This window comes from Phyllopteryx taeniolatus, chromosome 3 (genome assembly GCF_024500385.1).
Source record: "Phyllopteryx taeniolatus isolate TA_2022b chromosome 3, UOR_Ptae_1.2, whole genome shotgun sequence".
Lineage (NCBI taxonomy): Eukaryota > Metazoa > Chordata > Actinopteri > Syngnathiformes > Syngnathidae > Phyllopteryx > Phyllopteryx taeniolatus.
The window spans coordinates 14,136,906-14,162,809 of NC_084504.1; the positions used below are offsets into that span (position 1 = coordinate 14,136,906).

Here is a 25,904-nt window from a genome sequence, read left to right on the forward strand (position 1 = left end):
ATCTGTATCCAGTAGCTAAGGTCAGCAGACATGGAGAGGTCATCTTCCCATTTGGTGATTGGTAAGTGTATTGATTTAGTACATGAAATTAATTTATAAACTTTTGAGAGATTTATTTTACTTTGCGGGAGAAGCTCCATTATTTGCTTGACAAACTCCAGCAGTTCGAGGGTGCTCTGGAGTGTTGTTATTCTTTTTTTTTTTATTGCTGCTTTTAATTTATTGTATTGAAGAAAGTTTCCGGTTGTTATTTGGAATTCTTGGAACAGTTCACTGCAATTGGCTGGCAACCAGTTCAGGGTGTACCCCGCCTCCTGCCCGATGATAACTGGGATAGGCTCCAGCACGTCCGCGACCCTAGCGAGGAGAAGCGACTCAGAAAATGGATGGATGGATGGATGGAACAGTTCATCACGTGTCCTAAAAACCTTATTGTTAAATTGTTGTTGTAGGTGGTTAATTCCATGTTGTTCCCATGTACTAAAATGAAGGGGTATATTATTAATTGCGAAATCTGGATTATGCCAGATTGGGGAGAGCATACTGAGAGCTAATTGAGATCCTGTCGATTCTAAACTTTCCCACCAAGCCGTTAAGGTGGATGCGATTATTGGATTCTTGAAACATTTATGGCGTTTAAGACTAGTAAAAATAAATGGAAATTTTGGTAGTTTGATGTTGTTGCAGTCTGTTTATTCCAATTCTAAAAAAATCACACTCCTCACTGTGGTGCAACCATTTGATGAGTTATTGTAAATGGTTAGCTAAATAATAGTGTTTCAAGTTGGGAGCATTTAGGCCTCCCTCCTGTTTACTTTTCTGAAGAGTGGATAGACTGATTCTACTGATAATATTGATAACTAAGTACTTAATGTTTCCTATAGGCATATGGTACTCTGGGATTTGATCTGCAGGAGTCCATGAGTTTGCTGTCATTGGGAGTATTGTTGATTTTGTCCAGTTAATAGAGTAGTCTGATATTTGTGAAAATGTTTTAATGAGATTGAAGACTGCCTGAAGAGAATACTTCGGTTCCTGTAAGTAAAGAAGAATATCATCAGCATATAGATTGATTTTGTGTTCTGTCACTAGTGAGCAGATACCTTTAATATTAGCATTCTGACGTATAGCGGCAGCAAGAGGTTTGATAAATATTGCAAATAGCATTGGTGAGAGTGGACATCCTTGCCTGGTTCCTCTTTGTAATGTAAAACTTTGTGAAGTGATCCTATTCGTGGTGACTGTCGCTTTCGGCGAATTGCATAATGTTGCTATCCAATGTATAATGCCAAATTTGCGAAGTACTGCAAACAGGAAAGCCCAGTTGACTTTATCGAAAGCTTTCCTCTGCGTCAAGTGACATTAGATTTTTACGCTGTGACATGGTTATTAAATTCAACAGACGTCTGACATTATTTGTGGAACTTCTACTTTTAATGAAGCCTGTCTGGTCATAGTGGATTATCGATGGAAGTACCTTTTCAAGTCTCGCTCCGAGGGATTTTGAGATAATCTTGATATCTACATTAATCAGTGATAAGGGCCGATAATTCGCCGGGAGAGTGGGGTCTTTACCTGGCTTTAGTAATAACTTAATTGAAGCTGTGTTCATATGGCTACTAATTCTACCTTTATCCTTTATCTCATTGACTGTTCTGGAAAATAGAGGCCCTAGTATTGGCCAAAAATGTTTAATGAATTCAACAGGGATTCCGTCCGGACCAGGCGCCCGTCTCGGTTGCATATTTTTTAATGCGTTATGTAATTCTGTGACGGTTAAAGGAACATCAAGGCTGTCTTTAATTTGTGTATTTAATTGAGGGATGATTAGATCCTTAATAAAAGTAAAAATTTCTTTTGATCTGGGTTGCTCGAAGATGTGTTAAATGCAATGCATTTTGGGTTAATTATTCATACCGAGTGCGCGATCATCAATCGGTCATCGAGGGTAAGGACTGACTCACTGAAGGATTTACAATACTTAGCTTAAATAATCGTAAATTTACAATGAAAAGTGAGAACTCTCAACTTCGTCTGTGAGCTGGTTGAACGCACTGCACGGCTGACGTCGTGTAGTAAGAAAAAACGTTTTCTCGCTCTTGGCATCAAAATTACTGTGGTGGGAGCAATGGTGTGTGTGTGCGTGCGCATGTCACTCATTTTCACATTTATGTACACGCACACACACAGTTGCTTTCATGGACCAAAATCGGCAGTGTACTGAGAATGGTGTGCTTGTTTACGTTTAGGAATTTACTGTATTGTGCTGGCATGTCAAGTTTGCACTAAGTTGCTTATTTAATGTGGCTTCAACTACACGAATAGTTAAGTTATTGCTTCATGTTGATGACATGATTCTGTAACTTGTGTGGCATACATGACCAAGTAATGGGTATGGTTAAGCTAATGGTTTTTTGATACTGTGGATAAGTGATATTCCTGCCACTTGGCAGCTGCTGAAAGTAACTAAAAAGTTACTTTTTTCTAACTTAGTTACTTTTGAAATCAAGTAATCAGCAAAGTAACAGTTACTTTTAAGCTCAAGTAATCAGTAAAGTAACTAAGTTTCTTTTTCAAGGTAACTGTGGCAACACTGGTTCTGTGAATGGTAAAAACACCACAAAAAGTGTTGGTTTGATTATTTTTGTGTCAGAATGCAAACAAATCTTCAGTGACGTCAAGTGTGGTGTGGTGGTGTGGAAAACTGCATAACACAAGATCCTGAAACAGTGTTTGCTAATGAATTATTTGGTGTTAGAACCCCACTGGAAAAAAAAATATCTGACTTGAAATTTTGCACATGCCTTCAATGACTCAAAGGGAGGTGCAGCAGCTTAAGAAGAATCCAGATAATATTAAAGTCTCCTCACAAGATCTGGTATTTTTGTGTTAGAACCCACTCTTGGTAAGATTCTCAAACTTGCAATGACTCAACGACTCAATTGTTGCTAAAGTCAGATGACTTAGCGGAGCTATTACTGACACTGTGAAAACCTTTGTGTTAAACTCAACCACCAAACATGAACCTTCTCACCTTCTCCGGCAGCTGAGACTCCACCTCTTTCTTCAGCCGGCGCAGTAAGAAGGGCCTGAGCACCTTGTGCAGACGTCGAATAATCAGGATTGTCTCCTCCTCGTTGAGGTCCACCTGAACAAAGTTTTGTACAGTTGATCTTTTTAACAAAAATCAGAGTGACCTGGCTACCACAATGGCACACAGGGACTGGAGGAAGGAGCAAGACTCAGGACACCTTGGGAAAAAAGATTGATACAAATAGAGGATAAATACCCTCTCGCCGGTCATGGCGAAGGGGGCATTGAACCACTGCTCGAAGGTGCTGCAGCTCTTGAAGATGGTGGGCAGCAGGAAGTTGAGCAGGGCCCATAGCTCAGGAAGCTTGTTCTGCAGCGGTGTGCCGGTGAGCAGCAGGCGACGTGGTGCCACGTAGTGCGTGTTCAACACCTGTGTCAGCTTGCAGTGGTGGTTCTTCATACGGTGGCCCTCGTCCACGATCATGTACTTCCAACGGATCTGGAAAGGGGACTCGATTCAGTCATATGGAAATGATCGGCTGTTGGACTTGAGAGATCCTACAAAAGCTTCAACCAAGTGTCTTTTTTTCAGTTGAAAATGTTTTGGTTACATGCAGAAATAAAATGTTGTGTTCCTTTTAGCAGTTAACTGATTTCATAACATACTATAGTTGTTTGTTTTATACATACCGGTGTAAAAAAAAAAAAAAAAAAAAAAAGGGAAACTTTTAAGCATACCACACGGCTGTTCCGATTAAATGTGGTGCACAGGTATACACCTCATCGGAATACATCACGTCACATGTAAACAGTTGACCGCAGATCTTCAATCGAAATGATTTCACTCAGAATGACAAAAAAAAGCATGGCAACTGTGTGGTTGGTCTGCTGAAAACGCGCCCTTCACCCCTCAATCAAATATATGTTGATGTTCGCTGTCGTCAATTACCGTCTGAATAATGTGTGCCACTGAGGATATGCTTAATAAAGACTTAACGTTCCCGCGTTCGTGTCAATTGGGGACTAACACACACAACGTTTTAAATGAAATTGCCGTGGTGGAGCCTGTTTAACTCCTTAACTCGCTAGCTCTTTGCTTGCAAGCTAGCTCATTAGCTTGCAAATAAACAGTTAACTTTCCCTTAAAGTGTCTCTGTTGTGTGAATCTACACACTGTACATGGAGCAAGGCTGTGGAGTATTGGACGGAGCCAACACCGGCAACAGTGTACCGGTTTACCAGCGTTCCATGAGCCCACTAGTGGCTATCGAGTTCAGAAAAATTATCGTGTCCATTTTATTTATCGAACGATAAATCGATATAGTAATTATCGTGACAGACCTAGCTGGGATATATCTCATCGCATCATCGTGGGGCTTTCCATGGCACGACAAGAGGCACCAAACGCCAGCTAGCTTGCGAGCTAGCAGGATTCCGTAGGCTCCTCGGACGTGAGGTCACCTCTCCCTTGGTGTTGTGTCAGTGTGTGGGTCCACATAACTGGGATACTTAAAGTACAGTTAATCATCATTCAGCCTGTGGCTCACACTACATGACAGACAATTGAGCATATACTTCCTGCTAGTTCTCTACTGTACCTACAATGTTTCTTGTTCTAACATATTACGGTAGCCTGAATGATACACAAAAAACACAACACTTGGGAATTTAAATACTGTAACGACACTGAGCTGTTCTGTAAATTCGTGCATTTGGGAAAATGCATTTTTGGGGTATAGGCATAACTAGCTAGCTAACTACAGTCTGTTGTGGTAGAAATAGGCCAAGTAATTATAGATAACTCAGTAACGTTTGCCAGTTAACTGCTGAAGCGAATCAAGACGCTCAAGTTTTTATATAGGGGAGCAAGGGGGACTCATAGCCCAAGTGCGTTTGTGGGCCTTGTTTTAGCCACGCCCCCATAAATCAGCAAAACTGAACTCTCCACAATTGACGACTACACAGTTCTCAGTCTTTGCAAGTTTTCAGCAATTGTCTTCGATGCATTTAGAAACAAATTTTTGAATTCACTTTAGAGGGTCTTTAACAAGGACTGTGAAGAGAAAAGGCAATAGAAGAATTATTAATTCAAAGTTAAGGTAGACTGGTGTTTCTACCGTGGTTAACTTCTTTTACACTTGCATGACACATAAGAAAATGAGATGGCACGAATCCTCCTCACGATTGAAGTGTTTTTATTATTTTTACACTTACATGACACAGAGTGGCCACTTCTTAAGGTGCCTTCATTGTCATTTTTTAAGCGTTACGTCTATATCGTGGTTCATAGTTTGTTGTATATTTATGGTTTAAATTATGAATATACACAAGAGTAAACATTTAGGAGAGGTGTAAATTACTGGCTGTTTATTGCTGTTCGTAGCAGGGCTCTGTCCGTATCCCTATTTACTGTAAAGTTAATACAGGTTGGAGCAGATTATTACATTTCCTCTATTTCCCACAGGAAACATTTACAATGTAACTGACAATAAAGCTTCTTGAATCCTGAATATCTGCTTGGAAATCCATAAAAAGCAGGTGAAGTGAGGTGGGTGAATCAAAGAGAACATCTCGTCTCACCTTGGCCAGTATGTGCTTGTCCTTGATGATGTATTCATAGGTTGTCAACAAAACGTTGAATTTGCCGCTCCGAAGCTGCGGCACCAGTCCCCTGCGCAGGCCGGGGGTACCCTTTTGGAGAATTAAGGACAAGATATTTTGACAAATAAAGCAGTCTCGAAGGCTCCTATTTTGATGTTTTTATTTTTACCTTGTAAGCAATTTTGACCACGGACGGGGCCCACTTGTCAAGCTCATAGATCCAGTTGGATAAAGTCCTGAAAGCGAGAAAATTGATGAAAATTACACAGACGCCTTGAGCGAGCAAGTGTTTGGTTACTAAAAGCAAGAATTTCCACCCTGCAGTGACCGCCGACACTACGTTTGTAGTGAGTCAGATAATTGCTTGCAATGAGAGACTTTTGGAATGTGCTCAAAATTGGATGTCCAGTCAGATATCTGCCAATGGAGGAAGACTGCAATTAGATTAGTGCATATTAAAAGATTACATCTGAGCTGGAATCTGCCAATTCAGTAAATACGGAAGCCGACGTGGCCTTCCATTGTCTGCACACCCATAAGAAATACCATCCAATTTAAGTAAAAACTTCGTTTGAGACAGAAAAGCAGGCAGGATGATGCACAGCATCAAAGTGACACTAGGAAATAATGCTAAACAAATATAGATGGACGTTAAGAGTTTTTTTATTTTGTTAAATTTGCTTTTATGTAATGTATTATGTAACTCTGTAACTACATTATGTAAATATGTAACTATATCACATTGTTCAGTTTGTTGTATATGTATTTGATTTGATTTTGCTTTGTTTTACCCTGCTGTCTGCAAATGCCAATCTGTTCTCAATTGACTACCCTGGATAAATAAAGGTTACGGGTAAATAAAAACATAGCACCCATAATAATAGGGAAAGTAAAGCTTGTAAAGCTGCCAACTTACTATTAGTCATTAAAAAGCCCACACAAACTACCAGAAACACACAGTTTACCTTGTTAGCGTATCTTGGCTAAGACTGCTCGCGGAACGGGTAATAAAAAAGCCCCACTTTTATAACATAACGTTAGCATTTTGCAAAAACAGCATACCATTATTTTTCAAATAATACATTTCAAAGAAATAGTGTACCCTTGAATTTTACTATGCAGACAACCACCTTAGCTCATGGGTTGGGTTTGGGTTTTGGACAATGATAAGACAAAAACGACGACTATCACTGAACTGAGTCGGTTCTGTGCTGTCATTGGACAGTTTCAGAGTTCAGGGCTGTGTCTTTGGTGAATTGTCATAATTTTTAAAAACTCAGAATTTGAACAAAAGTTAGTATCTAGCCTTCACATTAATAGCGAAACATTAGCATTTTGTAAATGAGTAACAACAGCATAGCATTTTTTTTATGAGTGATGCAAGTCTATTGCTACCCAGAAGCAGACAAAATTTATGCCAGTTGATTTAAAGCAAAGAAAAATGGCTACCACGTGGATGACCACATACACGTATCTTAATCACGCCTGTGTTTGTGTAGTGTGGCTTACAGAAAGAGAACAACAGTGTACAATTATTTTAACAATAGCAAAATGATATTGCTTTCTTTGGAGCAGAAAAAAATTGGTGCCTGTTGATTTTTAACAAAGTAAAATCACTGTGTGGATACCGCAGCGTTTAACAGTAAGCGAGCATAAAGAGGCTCTTGACTCATTAATATTTTGTATGGTAATTAGGCAGAGGAGTGCGCATTGAAATCAGCACACTGCTTGTATGAGAGGGCTGGAGTGCCGTCTAAGGATTTGAAGGGATTAATGGTGGGGGAAAAACAGCTACAGATAAATTGCTGGTTTTGTTAAGTAGAATGAATGACTGAGGAGCATGTTTGTTTTATAAAAGTGTGTTTCAACCTTGAAAAGTTTTGCATTGCTTCAGCTCTGACATGGAGCGTTGGTAATCCGCCCGATGTGTTCAGTCAGCATGTTGAATACCAATTTGTAACACTTGTTTCTTTCAAAATATCAACTCATTCATCATGCGGCATAGAGACTGCTGACATAACATCAAAAAGTGAGGAAGTATACATTAGCTGGAATTGGATTTCACGGTACTAGAGTTAAAAAAAAAAAAAAAAAAAAAAGGGAGGATAAATGTGTACTTAAGAGCAATTATGACATCATCTTTGAATTCTATATACAGACTTTGGATTGGCATTAATTCAAAATTCAAATTATAATTTCAACAAAAGGCTGGGGTTTTAAATTACATTCTTAAACATGGGATAGGGATTCAAATTAGGATTTCAAACCCGGATTACCGATTCAAATACAGTAAGGTTTTTAAACAAAGGTTAGAGTTTTAAGCAAAAATTTGGGTTTCAAAAAGAATTACGGATTCAAATTAGGGGTTAAAGGTTAATGTTTCAAATAAGGTTAGGGTCTCAAATTAGGGTTTTAATACTGGGTAAGGGATTTAAATGAAGGTTTCAAACAGGGCCAGTTCTAGGAATCACACTTGAGGGAGCAGGTAGAAATGTTAAGGGGGTATCATGTGGCAGCATTTTTTATTTTATATTTATCATCATTATTTATTAGCCCGCTAACATAGATTTTGCTACACGGCATCTTTCACTGGTTGACGTCACGTAAAACAATCTAATAAAACACAGGTACTGGCTATTGTTAACAGGGCACTTACATGTGTATTTGTGTGTCGCTACTCACTGGTCATTAAAGCACACAGCCGAACCAATTTATACCCATGTACACACACTATCACTCCATCTTCCACCAACTGCATCACAAGTTTTGCCCCTCTAGCCACTGTGACATTACCATGCAAAAATCACGTGAAACGGACTGCACAAATGAACACGAAACAAAAAAATGCTGAAGGTACCCAAATAGAATAGATTAAAACTCAACTGTGGAGTTTGCATGTTCTCCCCGTGCCTGTGTGGGTTTTCTCCGGCCACTCCGGTTTCCTCCCACATCCCCGAAAACATGCATGGTAGGTTAATTGAAGACTCTAAAGTGCCCGTAGGTGTGAATCTGAGTGCGAATGGTTGTGTGTTTCTATGTGCCCTGCGATTGGGTGGCAACCAGTTCAGGGTGTACCCCGCCTCCTGCCCGATGATAGCTGGGATAGGCTCCAGCACTCCCGCGACCCTTGTGAGGATAAGCGGCTCAGAAAATGGATGGATGGATGAAACCCTAACCCTGGCTTGAAATGACAATTTTAAAGTAGAACCCTGGTTTGAAACACTATATTGAAACCTTAACAGCTACTTGAAACCCTAATTTGAATATTAACTCAGTCTTGAAATGTTGATTTCAAACCCTAGCATTGGCTTGAAACCTTGATTTGAATCCCTAACCCAGTATCAAAACCCTAATGTGAATCCCTAACCTTATTTGAAACCGGGGCCAGCTATATGGTGGAGAAATCACATCCATCTCCGCTTTGTGCTGGCTGTCTATGGGAGCTGTCTGAAGTGAGAATGTACGTAGAAATGGCCATAAAGTAATTTATTGTTTAATGAAATGTTTTCATCTTTATAATTTAAATGCTTTAAACATTTATTAATTTTGTATGCATTTTTATAATGTTATTAGCAAACTTAGTAGTGTCCGACACCGGAAATGGTGCAATTTTGACATTCAACATAGGAGTGACAACTGAAAGTGTTCTATTTGCTGCTTGAATGTTGCTGGCTTAACATCATTTTGATAGGATAGAATAGAATAAATGCCTTTTTTTTGGTCACTATACACAGATTTGCTTTGTAAAGTGTACTCACTGATCCTATGTTTTAGGTGCTTGGCTACATAACACACCCACACAACTACACGTATACAGTTTATGCACAAAAAGACAGGACTTGTATTCAAATAAAAAACGGAAGGAGAAAAATTCACAAACTTTGCAAGTACCTATAGTTTCATGAATGCCCAATAGAGGGTTAAAACAGGGTTATTGTTTGAGATTTGGTCTAAATATTTAAATCTCAAACCTGGAAAAAGGTTTGAAATTTGGGTTTCAAGGAAGGCTTAGGGTTTCAAATTAGTTTCAAGTCAGAACTAAGGTTTAAGATTTGGACTTGAAATTCAAGCCTGGTTTAGGGTTTCAAAGAAGGGTTAGGTTTTCAAATTAGGGATTCAATAGAATTTTATGGTTTAAAATCTGGTTTAGTGGTCCAAGCAAGGGTTAATGGTTTCAAGGTAGGATTTTCAAAATAGGGTTAGCGTTTCAAATTGGGAGCTTCAAAGGCTTCAAGGATTTCTGATTTCTGAGTTCGCCGAGTCTCAAATTAGTGTTTCTTCTAGCAAGCTACAATAATGCTGTTACTACTTGTATTTTCGCAGATTTGTAAGGAACTCCATCGAGGATATTATGACTCAAAACCTGCTTTACTTCAACTTAACACCCCCCACCCCACAATTCTGTACCACAAGTGTGAGAAACACCAGTGCATCAATAATAGTTAAAAGACAACAATTTAGGACAAACACTAGGCGGAGGAGTACTGACGAAAGCGGCACGATGATGACATAAGGGCCGTTGAGCCTCTTGCGCTCCATCAAGTACGTGATGAGGGCGATGGTTTGGATGGTCTTGCCCAGGCCCATCTCGTCAGCCAAGATGCCATTTAAGTTGTTGTTGTACAGGGACACCATCCACTCCAGACCCTGAATCTGAACATGAGACAGGAAAGAAGCAAGAGTGTTTACGTACTTGTTAATACTCCCTACACAAAAACAACAACAAAGTGTGTTTGTTTGGAGGACACGCTGAAAAATTAAAGAGCCAAAAGCCTTTAAGAGGAAATATCAAAGTGGAGGCATGGCCTTTTTAATAGCAAATTAGAGCTCTCTTCCCAGACGACTACCTTGTCCATAATGAATAAATAATCAATGCATTTAACGGCTGTAGAAAATACATCCACGACAAAAAGACCATTTGCCAGAAAATCGTGAACGTGTTACCTGGGGGTCGGTAGATGTGCAGAGATAACTTTTATAAACTTTAGGCTTTGAAGGTAAGAGGTCTTAAAAGTGGACAGCACATTTCACTAGACCACATTTCAGCGAGCATCAAGTGACAATTCTGAACAAGGGGTATTCAGAGAAGAATAATGTTAGCGTGAAACCAATGGACTGCCATTCTAAGCATAAAAGACTGGCGGTTGTCCACAGGATTAGGGTTTCAAAGTAGGGTCTCAAGCCAGGGTTAGAGTTTCAAATTAGGGTTTCAAACTAGAGTTTGGGTTTCAAATCAGGGTTACCAGCTAGCATTAGGTGTTTCAAAGCTGGGTTTCAAGTATGGCTACATCGTTACCAATAGTATCGGTATCAGTGCCGATACTGTACGTCTGTTTTCGTACTCATAAAAATGCTCCGATACTACAACCGATACCAATTTACCAGCCTGACCTATACCTTCTGAGCAGGTGGAGTAGGAGCCATGTCAGTCAGCTGTGTGTAGATACACTAAGGTAAACATGGATGCCGGCAACACTAAAGCTGATTGCAAATTATGCTTTGCAAATGATGATGAACTCCGCTTGAGTTTACCAGAAGTGGCCAGTCTCCGCCCGACTAAAATAAAAAATTTTACAAGACATAATATCAAGTTATAGGTACTTGACATTGGGGATAGGGTTAGGGTTATTAGTTTTAAATGGCTATCCTGGAGTAATATAAGAAATGGTTTGTTTTCAAGTAAGGTTACAAGTTTAACAGCAAGGTTTCAAATTAGGATTTAAAGCCAAGGTTCTGGTGTCAAATGGAGGGTTTTCAAGCCTGGCTTACTGATTCAAATCAGGGTTTGAAGTGAGGGTTACGGTTTCAAGTTAAGAGTTTCAAATGACGGTTTCATGTTGGAGATGATGGCCAGTACTTGTGTATGAGCAGAAGTGTTTCCAAACACTGTTACTGCTTGTCTTTGTAAGCTTTCTTTCCTTTAGTTCCCATTACCTTTGGTTTGATAGGACTCTGCCAAATCTGGTATTGACTAGTTTTTTTGTGAACAAATAAATGTTCTCATGCTAGTTGCCATGTACTAAAACATAACTGATATTAAATTTTACTGGCGCTTGAACTGAGAACTTTTTATCTAGCTGGTGCTTTGGCATTTTATATTCAAAAGTTATTCAAGCACAGGTCAGTAATGAAGAGTGGGAAGTAGCATGCGGCCCCTCTGAGACAAAAGAGCTAATAGTGGTGGATGTTGAGTAGTGAGGCAGTGAAGGGGTTGGATTCCGATTATCAAAAGGGCAGAACGCAATGTCAGCTCAGAGCAAGACCAGCGACCAATTAAAGAGCACACCCCGCTCCAGGTCTGACAGCTGACATCATTGCAGAAGAAAAAATAATGAAACACAACGCCAATGATCCTGTGTGAACGTTTTGTGCATTTCAGACTACTCATCTAATTACCATGAGGTTAAATAATAATTTTCCCCCAAGGAGCTCCCTCCATATCTTAGCGAATGTCGAGGACACCATAAATCACAGTGACCGCTCGAGAAATTGAACACAAAAAAACCCATTAGAAAGCACCTGAAAACAATAAGCAGACAGCAAAGGTAGGTAGGAATCTACATCTTCATTCAGTGCTCCCTTCTTGTCAAATCTTGTCAAATACATGGCCACGGACGATCCAAATTCCTTTGTTCACAAAAGGTTGATCAATACATGCTCCGGCAGGGAGCCCTATCAAAATCACAGAAACACTTCCCAACCAAGGACTTGCACACAGCTTTGAAACCATCTGTGCTTTATGCTGGCCATTTGATTCTACCTTGCATCCCTTTTTTTCTTTTTTTAACCATTTTCGTTGTGGTAATAATGCGAATGTAATGAAACTTCCCATGGTCTTGTGGATTTTTGCCAGATTTTGTAAATTCCCAATTCAGCTCTTTAAATATATCAATAATATACCGATACTGTTTACATCAAATTGTAGATTTGGGCTCTATTGTGGCCACTTTTTTCCAACTGATTTTTTAAAATTCTAGTTATTAACTGAATTGAATAATACAATTTGGCTAAAATGGGTTTCATTCTGGACTCAACACTCGATCATTTTAGAACCATTTTAATGCAATATTTTTAGTTACCAAAAGAGACGTTTAATTGAGTGCTTACTGCACTCCAACGGCACAAATTAATGGCGCAATTTTGATTTTAAATAAAGTCTATGTAAAGCAAAAATAATTATCTTCTAAATTTGACACGCCACAGAGTGTTAACAACATTGCCAAAATCGTCAAATATATAAACTGAGGATTCAAAATCATGAAGAAAAAAAAAATAATCAAGCCACTGTATCCGCTCTCAGACGTTGTGGGCGTGTCCGATGAATGCACTGAGACCACGCCATGCTCCTCTGTCAACTTTCAATTAAACACCACCACTACTATTAATTTTACATTGCACCATTCTCATCCATGAATCTGTGTATCACCATCGAATCCACACAGCATATTATTTTTACAGCGATGAATAATTGGTCTTTACACCGTATTATAAGGTAAATATAGTATAGGAAGTATAGCAATTAGAACTCCATCCATCGATCCATTTTCCATACCACTTATCCTCATAGGGTCGCGGGCGTGCTGGAGCCTATCCCAGCTGACTTTGAACGAGACGCTTTGCTGTGGGCAGCGTGGGTTGTGTTCCCACTCAGTGACAGTGTGAATGTGAGTGTGAATGGTTGTCCGTGTCTATATCTGCCATTCGGTCAAATTTTAAAATTTTGGTTCCCAGTTTCGATGCCATCAGTCCGCCGACCCCGAAGAAGAGAGTGGCGAAAACCAACGAAGAAGAACGCGCACAAATACGTGCTTGTGCCCAACGGCGGCAGCGGACAAAAGTGTGTCTTAACTTTGTTAAAATTAATCCTCAATCGCCCCAGTGCAACACTTGGAATAAGATTATATTATGCAAAGGAGGCTTTCACGATGTGTAGAAGTTGGATGTGCTCCCTCCAGCTCCGAGCCTCAGCCTACACCAAGCGGAGCTTCAATGAAGTCAAGTCTCAGTCAGTTGGGTGAGTGAAATAATAAAATACAACCCCAATTCCAATGAAGTTGGGACGTTGTGTTAAACATAAATAAAAACCAAATACAATGATTTGCAAATCATGTTCAACCTATATTTAATTGAATACACTACAAAGAAAAGCTATTTAATGTTCAAACTGATCAACTTTATTGTTTACTGTGAAAAGAATTTTAAAACAACTTCCTGAGAAGATTGTCCTTTATTTGAATGAACAGAATGTTACAACCCTGTCTCAAGCTGCGGTCCTAGCAGATGAGTTCGCTTTAACGCACAAAGTTGTTTTATATTCCCCGGATGGTCCCTGCAGACCACAAAGTTAGATTTCCCAATAGGTCCCGTAGATTTACCAGTCAAAATTTGGCTAGTGACACGACCACGACTGAAACATGTAAGTGTTTTTATTGTCATGAGTAGAAAGCAAACCAGATGTACCAAGGCATCGCCAATCACTCCAATTCAAGTTAACGCACCCTCGATTGAGGAGACTGTGATGGAGCAAGACAAAACGCAAATTGAAGAAGACTTTAGGCCATTTATATCACAGGGTTCTGTCTCTCTTGTTGGTGGCGAGAGAGTGTACCCATAATTATCCTACAGATACTGGCGCTAACAAATCTCTGATTTGTGGTGATGTACTCCCTTTCTCAATCATATTGTGGTTCAGATGTGTTGGCTTGGTGTGCTAAATTGAGTGTAATAGCGCCCCATTGGATTTCGTTCAATTGGCTTCGAAATTGGTGTCAGGAAAAGTTCAAACTGCCATGTGTCCTCAGTTACCTATAGATCAGTGATTCTCAACCAGTGTGCCGTGAGCGCTCTTCAGGTGTGCCGTGGGAAATTATAAAATTTGACGTAATTGCTCCAAAAATTATTTATTTACAAGAAATAATGTATCTTTGTTCATCTATTTATTCCAGTGAGGCATAGTGACAGACAACCAATAAATGCTCTTCTATTAGATGGCAGGAAGTACATACAGTAATTAATGTATCCACTTTTTTTGACATTCTTATTTGTTGGTGTGCAGTGAGATTTTTCAATACCAAAATATGTGCCTTGGCTCCATGAAGGTTGGAAATCACTGCTCTAGATAGAGTTGACCTTATTCTCAGAAATGATTTGGCAGGTGGAAAGGTTTTTCCCGCACTGGAAGTAATTGTAAACACGTCCGTGAGTGCGTGTAATGTTGATACGGCTGGGCCAGAATAATTTCCTTTTTGTGTGTGTGCTGTGACTCGTGCACAGGCAGGGAGAAAGTTCACCGCCGGAGTGTTCGGAAATTATGCCTATCGGGGCAGGGCTCCAGCCGGATGGGGAGGAGGGTATGTTGTCTGTGGATAAAGAACAGCTAAATAAAGCTCAACAAAATGATGGTACTCTGTCTCCTTGCTTTTCTCTGTTGGACAAAACCAGCGGGGGAAAGTCTGTATTGTATCTAATTGAGGAGGGTGTTTTAATGCGCCACTGGTCTTCTGGTGGTAGCGTCACGCCAGAGTCAGTGCGTCAAACAGTGGTTCCACAAGCCTTTTGTTCCCAGGTCCTGAGTTTTAGCTCATGACCATCATATGTCCGGCCACCTAGGAATTAAAAAATATATCGTGTTCTCCGATATTTCTTTTGGCCAGGATTTACATAAGACGTAGTGAAATTCCATCATTCATGCCACATTTGTCAGATCTCAGGTAAACCGAATCAGGTGATTCCTGCAGCACAGAGATCTGAACGTGACAGTCTTGTCTTACAGCTCCGTGGCCAACTAAAAGAGCGCAGACTACCTTTGCGGCAGCTCAGCGCCCTTTTTGCGCTCCCTCCACACCGGCACCTTCAGCGGGTTGTCTGTGTACCCGGCCCTGGAGCAGCCCAACATACTCACTGGACTTCCATTTGCAGTGCTGAACTACAGCCAAGTCCACCACATCCTCGCTGTCACATACCAGTGCTTCAGCAATGTCATTGGCTCCGACTCGGTCACCATGGAGACCTATAAGTTGGTGCTTGCCAAGCTTAAAAAGTCCCTGAAGTTGGATCCATGTCCAAGCTCAGATGCCCTCCGCAAGATTGTGTGAACCAGAGACACGCTATCCCGCTCTTATTGAATCAAACATGTATTAGGGGATATACGTTTGACTTTTAGGTGGGGAGGTGTTACATGTTTAGTTGTCTTATGTTGTATTGCTCATGACTGTTCTTTCTTGGGAGACTGTTCCCTTTGGTATGAATGTGAGTGCAAGGATATGTGTGGCTTGACTGTGAACAGGTGGAGGAGGAGGGACCAAAGGTCTTTTGAACCAGCAGATGGTTGCAGGACGGTGGGTTGGGTTAGGAGTGAGGTAAGAGTGTGTCTTTCATTTTTCATCTTTGTTTTGAGAACAGACAGATAGGGTTGTTTTTTTATTTCTCCCTCTGAAATTTTAATAAACATTGTAAACCGTGTGACTTGGTGGCGCTGGCCTTACTTGGGAGTAGGAAGAATCAGATCAAGTTAGGTTCTGGGTTTTCCCTAGACCTGGAACGTAACATGATACTGGATAAGAAGGGTTAGTCAAATGTTCATTTTAGTGTATGCTGCAGGCTGCTAAGAAAATCGATGTTCATAATTTGGACACCCTTTATTTAACCCATTCAAACTTTTTGACCCAGCCCCCTAAAAGAATCGGAATCAAGAATCGTTTGGAACTGGAATCGAAATGAGCAATCAGGAGCAGAATCGCTCAAATTCAAACGATGCCCAAAGGTAACAAAATATGGAGGTGACATTTGGCAGCTCTGTTAATCTTAATTGTATTCCCAGAGATTTTGGTTACTATCAAGAAAACCATGGAAAATGGCTAGACATCAGCTCTTAAATTAAATGTTATTTAAAAGAAAACTATAAATGACATGCTATTTTTGTTGTCATCATTAAATTTGTCCAAACAAATGTAACTTTAGTTTTACCAAGCATTAAAAACGAACAAAATGCTGAAGAAACGAGAGTGGTCTAATATTTTTTTTCCGTGGCTGTATTGATGAAAAAAAGATCGGACTACATTCTAAAAAAAATTTTCAAGACAAAAAAATATATAGGACTTCATTCCTGTAATAATACAACCTCTGTTTGGGAATAAATAAATAAGACTCTAAGACTGATGTCATATGTCACGTCATATCAGAGCTTTTAATGGCTCCATAGCTAAGGTAGGAAGGAGTAATTGGTTTAATATGTTTGTTTTAGTGGCTACCGGTCCCCATATGTAGGTATGCTCTATGATATTTATTAAATAATACCATACGAAAAAATGTATTGTAACTTGTTAGGCGGACCCCCAAGCTAGGCTCACTGATGGCCAGTTTGAGAACCCCCGTTTGGTCTAGCCTGAATTGTCTTCAATATTTTGGGGAAAAAAAGGTGAAACCTTTTCAAAGTTAACATGTCACATGGTTGGGTTCATATGGAAACATAAGCACTACACAGTGCACACTGTAAGCGTGTACCTGGTAGTGTTTGAGTGAGCCGTTGATCAGAAGAGACGACTGCTTCTCCACCCTCTCGATGACGGCATGCGCCACGCCGTAGTAGGACTGTAGGCTGGTCTCGTCCGTCGGCACGCTGTACTCATCATCCACGTCCTGCTTGGCCGACCTGATTGTGTGTATGTGTGTGTATGTGTCAACATCAAACTCATGTCCTCCATTCAATTATTATATGCTACTTGTTAAAAAAGAAGACAAGGAATACAATACTCGATAATGTGCTTTGTCTCTACAATGGGATCTTCTATGGTCTTGTCATTTTCGCCCTTGGCTGTCTCCTCTTCCTCCTAGTGAAATAAAATACACTTTGAGGACACACAAGTGTATATTTATTACAATAAGTAGCCCTGATGTGGAGTCCAGCTGAAATGTGTACAGCTACAGCCCCCTAGTGGATTAAAAGTGTGGGGTTTTATTGTCCATCCTTTATTTTCTATATAGGACTTCATTAGGGTTGCAGGAGGCCCATAAAGGACAAACAACCATTCATAGTCACAATCACATTAATGGACAATTTTAGCATCTTCAATTAACCTAAAAAGCATGGTTTTGGAATGTGGAAGGAAGTCGGAGTACCCATGGAAAACCAACACAAGCACAGGGATAATATACAAACTACACACAGGAAGACCAGAACACAGAACCTTAAAAAACTGCAAGGCAGACGTGCCAACCACTAGCTAGCAAGTTTTCTGACCGCCTTAAATTTTTCACTCTTTTTTATATTGCAGCCATTTGTTAAAATCATTTAAGTTCATTTTTCCCACATTAATGTACACACAGCACCCCATATTGACAGAAAAAAACATTATTGTTGAATTTTTTGCTGAATTCTTTGCTGATTTATTAAAAAAGAAAAACTGAAATATCACACAGCCATAAGTATTCAGACCCTTTGCTGTGACACTCATATATTTAACTCGGGTGCTGTTCATTTCTTCTGATCATCCTTAAAATTGTTCTACACCTTCATTGGAGTCCAGCTGTGTTTGATTAAACTGATTGGACTTGATTAGGAAAGCCACACACCTGTCTATATAAGACCTCAGAGCTCACAGTGCATGTCAGAGCAAATGAGAATCATGAGGTCAAAGGAACTGCCTGATGACCTCAGTGACAGAATTGTGGCAAGGCACAGATCTGGCCATGGGTACAAAAAACATTCTGCTGCACTTAAGGTTCCTAAGAGCACAGTGCCCTCCATGGAAGACGTTTGGGACGATCATAACCCTTCCTAGAGCTGGCCGTCCGGCCAAACTGAGCAATTGGAGGGGGAAGAGCCTTAGTGAGAGAGGTAAAGAAGAACCCAAAGATCACTGTGGCTGAGCTCCAGAGATGCAGTCGGAAGATGGGAGAAAGTCAACCATCAGTGCAGCCCTCCACCAGTCGGGGCTTTATGGCACAGTGAGCCGACGGAAGCCTCTCCTCAGTGTAAGACACATGAAAGCCCGCATGGAGTTTGCTAAAAAAACACCTGAAGGACTCCAAGATGGTGAGAAATAAGATTCTCTGGTGGCCTGTGAACGCCTCAGGATCCCCCGGAAGAGCTGGATGAAGTGGCTGGGGAGAGGGAAGTCTGGGTTTCCCTGCTAAAGCTACTGCCCCCACGACCCGACCTCAGATAAGGGGAAGAAAATGGAAGGATGGATGGATGGCGTCACACTGATCGATCCGATATAAACAAAACTGGACCGATAACAACAGCCGCCTCATGCAGTGGGGCGTTGGTTGGCAGCGGTTGTTGCTGCTGCTGCATTGACATACATGGATTCACAATTCTTCACCTACGACACGATAAATAGTCAATATCCACAGTAAATTAGCATATGTTCGCCAGCACTTGCTGAAATTACGATCATTCAGTGACTTTGAGTTCACGACGTACGACCTTTGGAGCACAGCTTAGAGCAAGACACATTGGTCTACGAAGCAGTGGACTCGCTTAGTAGTTCAAGCCGACAGAAGTGCAAGCAGATGTGGTTTGGCTTGATGCAGAAGCACAGTTGTCGCGGTAGGCTGATATCTAAGGTAAAAGCTAACCTCTGCAGAACGCCGCTACTAAACGTATTCCTTTCCAACGTTTGCTCACTGGACAATGAATTAGATCATCTACAAATGGAATTAACATCAAAACCCACAATGGCCCTCCTTCATTAGGCAAGGAAAAGTGTGGGCAAATATCCACTAATGACGCACGTCTGGCGACCTGCTCAGCACCAAAACTCCCTCCAGCCCTCGGCACTCTTCGTCTAACCACAAATTCAAAGGTCTTGAAATAAACATTAACATGAATGATCGTCCACTCATTATATTGTTTAAAAAAAAAAAAAATCATGAATATTTGAACCCATGTATTATTTAAGTTTGAGAAGAAAAAAAGAGGCGGCACGGTGACGACTGGTTAGAGCGTCTGCCTCACAGTTCTGAGGACCCGGGTTCAATCCCCGGCCCCGCCTGTGTGGAGATTGCATGTTTTCCCCGTGCCTGTGTGGGTTTTCTCCAGGCACTCTGGTTTTCTCCCACATCCCAAAAACATGCATGATAGGTTAATTGAAGACTCTAAATTGCCCGTAGGTGTGAATGTGAGTGTGAATGGTTGTTTGTTTATATGTGCCCTTCGATTGTCTGGCAACCAGTTCAGGGTGTACCCCGCCTCCTGCCTGATGATAGCTGGGATAGGCTCCAGCGCTCCCGCGACCCTTGTGAGGATAAGCGGCTCAGATAATGGATGGATATTTTTTTAATAAATCAGAAATATAGATGTGCTGTTCTATCTATGTCAGCAGCGTTTAGTGACAGGCAGAACAAATGCTCTTCCATTGGATGGCAAAAGGTACAATAAACCTGCGTATCATTCTGTTGCAATTCACACAAAAGAACAGGTCATGGCTCCCTGCAAATATATCAGCTTTGTGTTCAACTAAACGAGTCCATATTTCACAATGAGTAAGTACATTTGTGACTAAATTGATACAAGATTATTATTTGAGTATTCTGTTATTTAATTTTTGTTTGGTGTTGTTGATTTTCTAATGTAAAATAGGTGCCTTGGATCAACAGCGTTCTATTGATGGTAAATATACATGAAAGAGCTCAGCCCATGTATAAAGTTCACTCTATAAAAGTCATCTTCTAGTGAGGTCCATAAATATTGGGATATGAACATAATTGTCATCTTTTTGGCTTCAAACACAACCACAATGGATTTGAAATCAAATGAAGATTTTGCTGTCTCCAATGCAAGATCTCTGGCGACGCACCCCACTGCAATATGATCGGCTGATGCATCACTGGAAGGGCAAGACACAAATGACATGTACTGCCTAAAACGTGGGATTCATAATGTGCAGCCGCAACCATGCACGCCACCATCTTGGCTAACATAAAAAGAGTTGAGGGTTTTGAACCGAATGGGACACATGCGGACCGAAGTGAAGCAGTCGAACCGAACCATTTGGAGGGTTTTTAAAAACAGTTCCACCAATACCTGTGAGTATTGTTAGACTGTCTGTCTGCATGTGCTTCTCCACCATTTGTGCTCAGACATCCATTACTTAAAGGGTTACTACTACCGGAACAGCAATGCTAGTTTCGTTAGCTGGTCTATGGCTATTTTCATTGCGTTAGTATTAAGATAGCGAACTTTCATTAGCTATGTGGTATAGTTTAATAGTTTAGTTTTATACACAACATGTAATTACCGGGTTTTTTTGTTGAAACTTGTTCAAGCCAACTGGGAGTGGAAATAAACAGCTTGAAGCATGCACTTTGTCAATATCTGCTGCTTGTTGAGAAGTTCACTACTACCATTTAGCGCTCATTACTCAACTTCTTGATCGCAACTCAAGACAAAGACAAAAAAATAAAAAATAAAAAATAAATAAAAATTCGACCAAGCGATGGCTCGTATCACGAAAAACTCAATCATAAGTTGATGTACATTTTTGTTTGGTGGTGTGCCGTGAGATTTTTTTTTTTTTTAATATGTGCTTTGGCTCAATAATGGTTGGGGAAACACTGCACTCGACCCCTGTACTTCCCTCTGTGTATGTGTGTTTAAGTAAAAATAACCAATAATAATTGCAGTGCAAGAGACATTTGTGACTCACTGACCTCTTCCTCAAACTCAGAACTGCTCTCCTCGCTGTCCGACCTTGGCGCCACTTCGTACCTGCAGTAAGTACGGAAAGTTACCACTTGTACATTGCATAATTCATAAGAGATGACTGATAGAAAAAGCATAGTCAGTCTCCTTACCCGGGGTTCATCTCGAGCCAGGCCTCCAGCTGGCTGGATTTAGGCGCATCGGTGCCTTGCAAAACTTTGCCGGTTTCCGTCTGGATTACCTTGACGGGTAGCTCACTCATCTGGCTGCTCTCGTCCATGGGCTGTAAACAAAGCACAAGTAGGAAAACAAAATGTAGTATGCCTCATTGCTATTTCCAAATGACCTTTGTCCTGATTCCTCTAGTTTACATATGTGCCTATTTCCCGCCCTCTGAAAAACCCAAATCCATTTGATATTATGATTTTAATATTGAGATGAATTCTGCACATTGCGACCATCGATCGTTTTTCTGCCTGGGAGTTCGCCCAACCAGTCTACATGTGTTTTGTGGATTTGGAGAAGGCGTTCGACCGAACCCCCTTATACGGGCTGTTCGGTCCCTGTACGACCGGAGTCAGAGTTTGGTCCGCATATCCGGCAGTAAGTCCGACTCGTTTCCGGTAAGGGTTGGACTCCGCCAAGGCTGCCCTTTGTCACCGATTCTGTTCATAACTTTCATGGACAGAATTTCTAGGCCCAGCCGAGGGGTCGAGGGGGTCCGGTTCGCAGCTGAGTGTGAAGCGGCTGGGATGAGAATCAGCACCTCCAAATCTGAGACCATGATCCTCAGTCGGAAAAGGGTGGCGTGCCCTCTCCAGGTTGGGGATGAGATCCTTCCCCAAGTGGAGGAGTTAAAAGTATCTTGGGGTCTTCTTCACGAGTGAGGGAAGAATGGAACAGGAGATCGACGGGGATCGGTGCAGCGTATACAGTGATCCTGACTTTGTATCGATCCGCTGTGGTAAAGAAGGAGCTAAGCCGAAAGGCGAAGCTCTCGATTTACCGGTCGATCTACGTTGGTCGCGAGCTGTGGGTCGTGACCGAAAGAACAATATCCCGGATACAAGCGGCCGAAATGAGTTTCCTCCGCAGGGTGTCCGGGCTCTCCCTTAGAGATAGGGTGAGAAGCTCGGTAATCCGGGAGGATCTCAGAGTAGAGCCGTTGCTCCTCCACATTGAGAGGAGCCGGATGAAGTGGATTGGGCATCTGATTCGGATGCCTCCCGGACGCCTCCCTGGTGAGGTGTTCCGGGCACGTCCCACCGGGAGGAGACCCCGGGGAAGACCCAGGACACGCTGGGGAGACTACATCCTTCGGCTGGCCTGGGAACACTTCGGGATCCCCCCGGAAGAGCTGGATGAAGTGGCTGGGGAGAGGGAAGTCTGGGCGTCCCTGCTATAGCTACTCCCCCCGCGACCCGACCTCGGATAAGCGGTAGAAAATGGATGGATGGATGGATGGATGAATGAATGGAAAAGTTACCCTGTACAATGACAATAATTATTTGGACAATGGCCAATGTTTTTATCTGGCCTCCCTTTTGAAATAAGTAATTTCTTTGTCTCCGCCTTGCTGAGTCTCCATTTAAACTGTATACAAATAATAAATCCTAATTCCAAACTTGTTATCATAGGTTGTTGGGTCTCTGCAGACTGGCTCAGATTAACAGCTGCATTAAAAAGACCTACAAAGTAAATTTGCCCATAAAGGAGATAAAGTCATTCCAGGTAAAAAGAAGCAAACACTTAAATCTTTACTTTTTTTTTTTTGTAGCTTTGCGAGTTGGCTTCCGTGAGGCGGAGGAAGATAGTACAGGGAAAACAGATAATGTACAAGAAAGCAGCAAAAAAAAAAAGGGTGTTGAAGCGTTTATTCAGAGAAGCTTAAGTATGTGAGGGGAGCGAGTAAGCGTCTGCAAGGCAGGCAAGTGGTAAGGAAGTGATTTCAGGGTAAACTGAGAATGTCACACTTTAAAACAAGAAAACACTGAGGAAAAAAGGGGGGTTAAAGCAGTCTCGCTAGTTAATTATGTAGCTATTTTATTCAGAGGAGCTCAGAAAGTGGAGAGAGTGGGTGTGTCCAAGGCAGTCAAGTAGTGAGGAAGAAAACTCCACGAAAAAAGATAATGTCATGCTTTAAACAAAAGGGCAAGTAAATAGGAGGTGAAAGCAATTTAGCCAGTCAAATTGTTTATTCAGAGAAGCTTTCTGCGTGAAGTGAGTGGGTGTGTTTGAGGTGGGCAAGGTGAGGAGGCAAGCTGAAACAGATAATCTTATGTTTTAGATGAACACCCGTTGACTTACCTCTCCATCAGGTCCAATGGCACTGGTGCCTTCGCCACCTTCTCCGTCCATCCTCTACACATAGAGCACATTCATGTTTAACATATTGGGTCGCCGTTATGGTAGTTTTGATGTCTATCATTGTACGTACTACCTTCTTCTTCTTCCTCCGCTTCTTCTCCTTCGCCGCCTGTGCAGCTTTGTGCTCGTACACCAGGGTGGTGAGGTTGGCCACATACTCATCCGTCTGCTGCAGAAGGTAGGCTAGACGCTTGTCCTTCTTCTGGTCGATAAGTTTTCGATAGCCCTCCTCATCCTCGGCCTGGGATTTGAAAAGAAGGCTTGCTGTCATCAGTTGCAAGAGAGGCTTGTGATACTATTTTCAGCTTTACCAAATCAAAGTTTCACTATATTTTCAGACATTTTTGCATATTTCATAAACCAAGACCTCCAGAGTGATTGCCTCTCTGGATCTTTTCCATGTTCAGATATTTGCTCAGGAGCTAAGTGCCCAGGCCTGCTCGGATTGTGGGCTGCTCGAAAGGGGCTTCAGGTCGGAGTGGGACACAGATGTTGACCAAGACCCTGAGAAATCCGTGCTCTTCTGTTTTTCTTTTAATTTTAGTGAATTATTCCTAATACGGTATAGTAAAATATATTATGTTGTTGAATCAAGTTTATTACCATAAGTCTTCTCATTCTCTCCTTCTCTATCCTCTCTGTCTCTTTCTTCTGCTCCCGCTCTGTGTTTGTGTGCCAGGTGGCAATGGCTCGGGTGAGCTTCTGCATTTTCCCCGACACAGATCGGTGGTACTCTTTAAAGTCTTTGGCATGCTGGAGAATACTGTTGAGGTACTCCTGGAAAACACAAAAAAAATCAGCAAGCTTGACGCATTGGCGCTCCTTGGCTCGTGTCTTAGGCTACGTTCACACTGCAGGTCAATTCCAATTTTTTTGCCCGATGTGACATATATCTGATTTTTTTCATGTCTGTGAACAGTACAATTCATATCGTTTTCATATCCAACCTAGGCCTCACTTGTATGTACAAGAAAATCAGATACGTAGCCAGAAAACAGTCAATGGGGAAAAGAAGAACTGACTTTAGAACTTATAAATATAAGAAAATGTTGGCCCCGGTTACAAAAAATCCTTGAAATTGCCACAAATTTATCAGGACGCAGACCTACACGGGTGGCCATATTTACTTCTGTAAACACACTGCGACTCGCATGCGTAACGTGACGCTGTGTTTTGTCCGCATGCATGTCACTTCACAGACCCATTCTGTTCAGATTAGAAGTTGCATTTGTTTTTGTAATGTAAACGATTACCTAAAAAGATTGGATTTAAAACAAAATCTGATTAGGACATCATGCCCTGCAGTATGAACGTAGCCTTAATTTTACCATGGTAGGTTTCTTTTCCCAACCTGGTGCTTCTGCCGGCGCTTCTTCTCCTGCTCCAGCTTCTGCTGCTTCTCCAGTTTCTCTGTCATTCGTGCCTCCCGCAGCGTCTGTCGCTTGCTGCGGCGGTACGCCTTAGAGTTGAGGGCTGTCTCCAGGGTGGTGTCCCGCCGCATACATGCCACCACATCTTGCCTCAGCTAGGGAGAGAGGAAAATGGCATAACCACCGAACTCAATAGATCACACGTTACGCAATATAGTATAAAATGGGCTTTAGTCAATCTACATATACTGTAGTCGGCACTCATTGTACCGAATACACTATCTTATTCTCACTTGCTCCTAATATTTATCAATTGGGTGATCTTAAAGTAATAAACCTCCCAAAGAAACATGCTCAACTGATACGTGTAATTTGAGCAATTGCTAAAAAAATGTATTAAATTTGAAAGATAAACAAGCTACTAGCATCAACCAAAGGCAAAATCTTGTCATAGAGGATGTAACACTAGAAAACATCTCTGCAAAACGTGATAACCAAATGGATAACTTCAAGAAAAACTGGTCACCTTTCATTAAAAGGGTGAACCTAGAACCTTGATTTTTGTCTGCCTGGGAAAGAATTTCCAACCCTCACAGGATGGGCACGCTGGCACCTGTTTTCGTTAGCCCTGTTCCTTTTGTCTACCAAACAGCTCCCTCCAGCCACTCATGTCTTGTCTAGGTGTGCCTCGTTATCTCGTCAGTTAGCTTGTATTTACTTCCCTGGTTTCTTTCAGTCTGTCTCTGAAACAGAGTTTATTTATGTTGTTGCTGTGGTCACGTATCCCTTGTCATGTTATGCATGTTCATGACAATAAAGATGATTCTTCTTCTTATGTTGGTGGGTTTATTCTGAGTGTTTCTATGTTACTTTGATTCTTGATTTTC

The 25,904-nt window shown here is 41.3% G+C and overlaps 1 protein-coding gene across 3 annotated transcripts in view; it reads right to left on the reverse strand.

Annotated features, from left to right (window-relative positions):
* smarca2 (SWI/SNF related, matrix associated, actin dependent regulator of chromatin, subfamily a, member 2) overlaps positions 1-25,904 on the reverse strand; it is a 92,280-nt gene that overhangs the window by 41,841 nt on the left and 24,535 nt on the right. For 2 of the 3 annotated variants that reach the window (XM_061767094.1, XM_061767093.1), the window contains exons 8-20: positions 24,999-25,172; positions 24,251-24,424; positions 23,718-23,888; positions 23,588-23,641; positions 21,433-21,563; positions 21,289-21,346; positions 17,386-17,462; positions 17,137-17,284; positions 10,124-10,287; positions 5,804-5,870; positions 5,614-5,724; positions 3,290-3,532; positions 3,035-3,148 (exon numbers count right to left, since the gene is read on the reverse strand). In XM_061767094.1, the coding sequence (XP_061623078.1) occupies positions 3,035-3,148; positions 3,290-3,532; positions 5,614-5,724; positions 5,804-5,870; positions 10,124-10,287; positions 17,137-17,284; positions 17,386-17,462; positions 21,289-21,346; positions 21,433-21,563; positions 23,588-23,641; positions 23,718-23,888; positions 24,251-24,424; positions 24,999-25,172 (1,686 nt within the window). The remainder of the gene's footprint in view (positions 1-3,034; positions 3,149-3,289; positions 3,533-5,613; positions 5,725-5,803; positions 5,871-10,123; positions 10,288-17,136; positions 17,285-17,385; positions 17,463-21,288; positions 21,347-21,432; positions 21,564-23,587; positions 23,642-23,717; positions 23,889-24,250; positions 24,425-24,998; positions 25,173-25,904) is intronic. The other variant, XM_061767095.1, reaches the window with a different exon arrangement.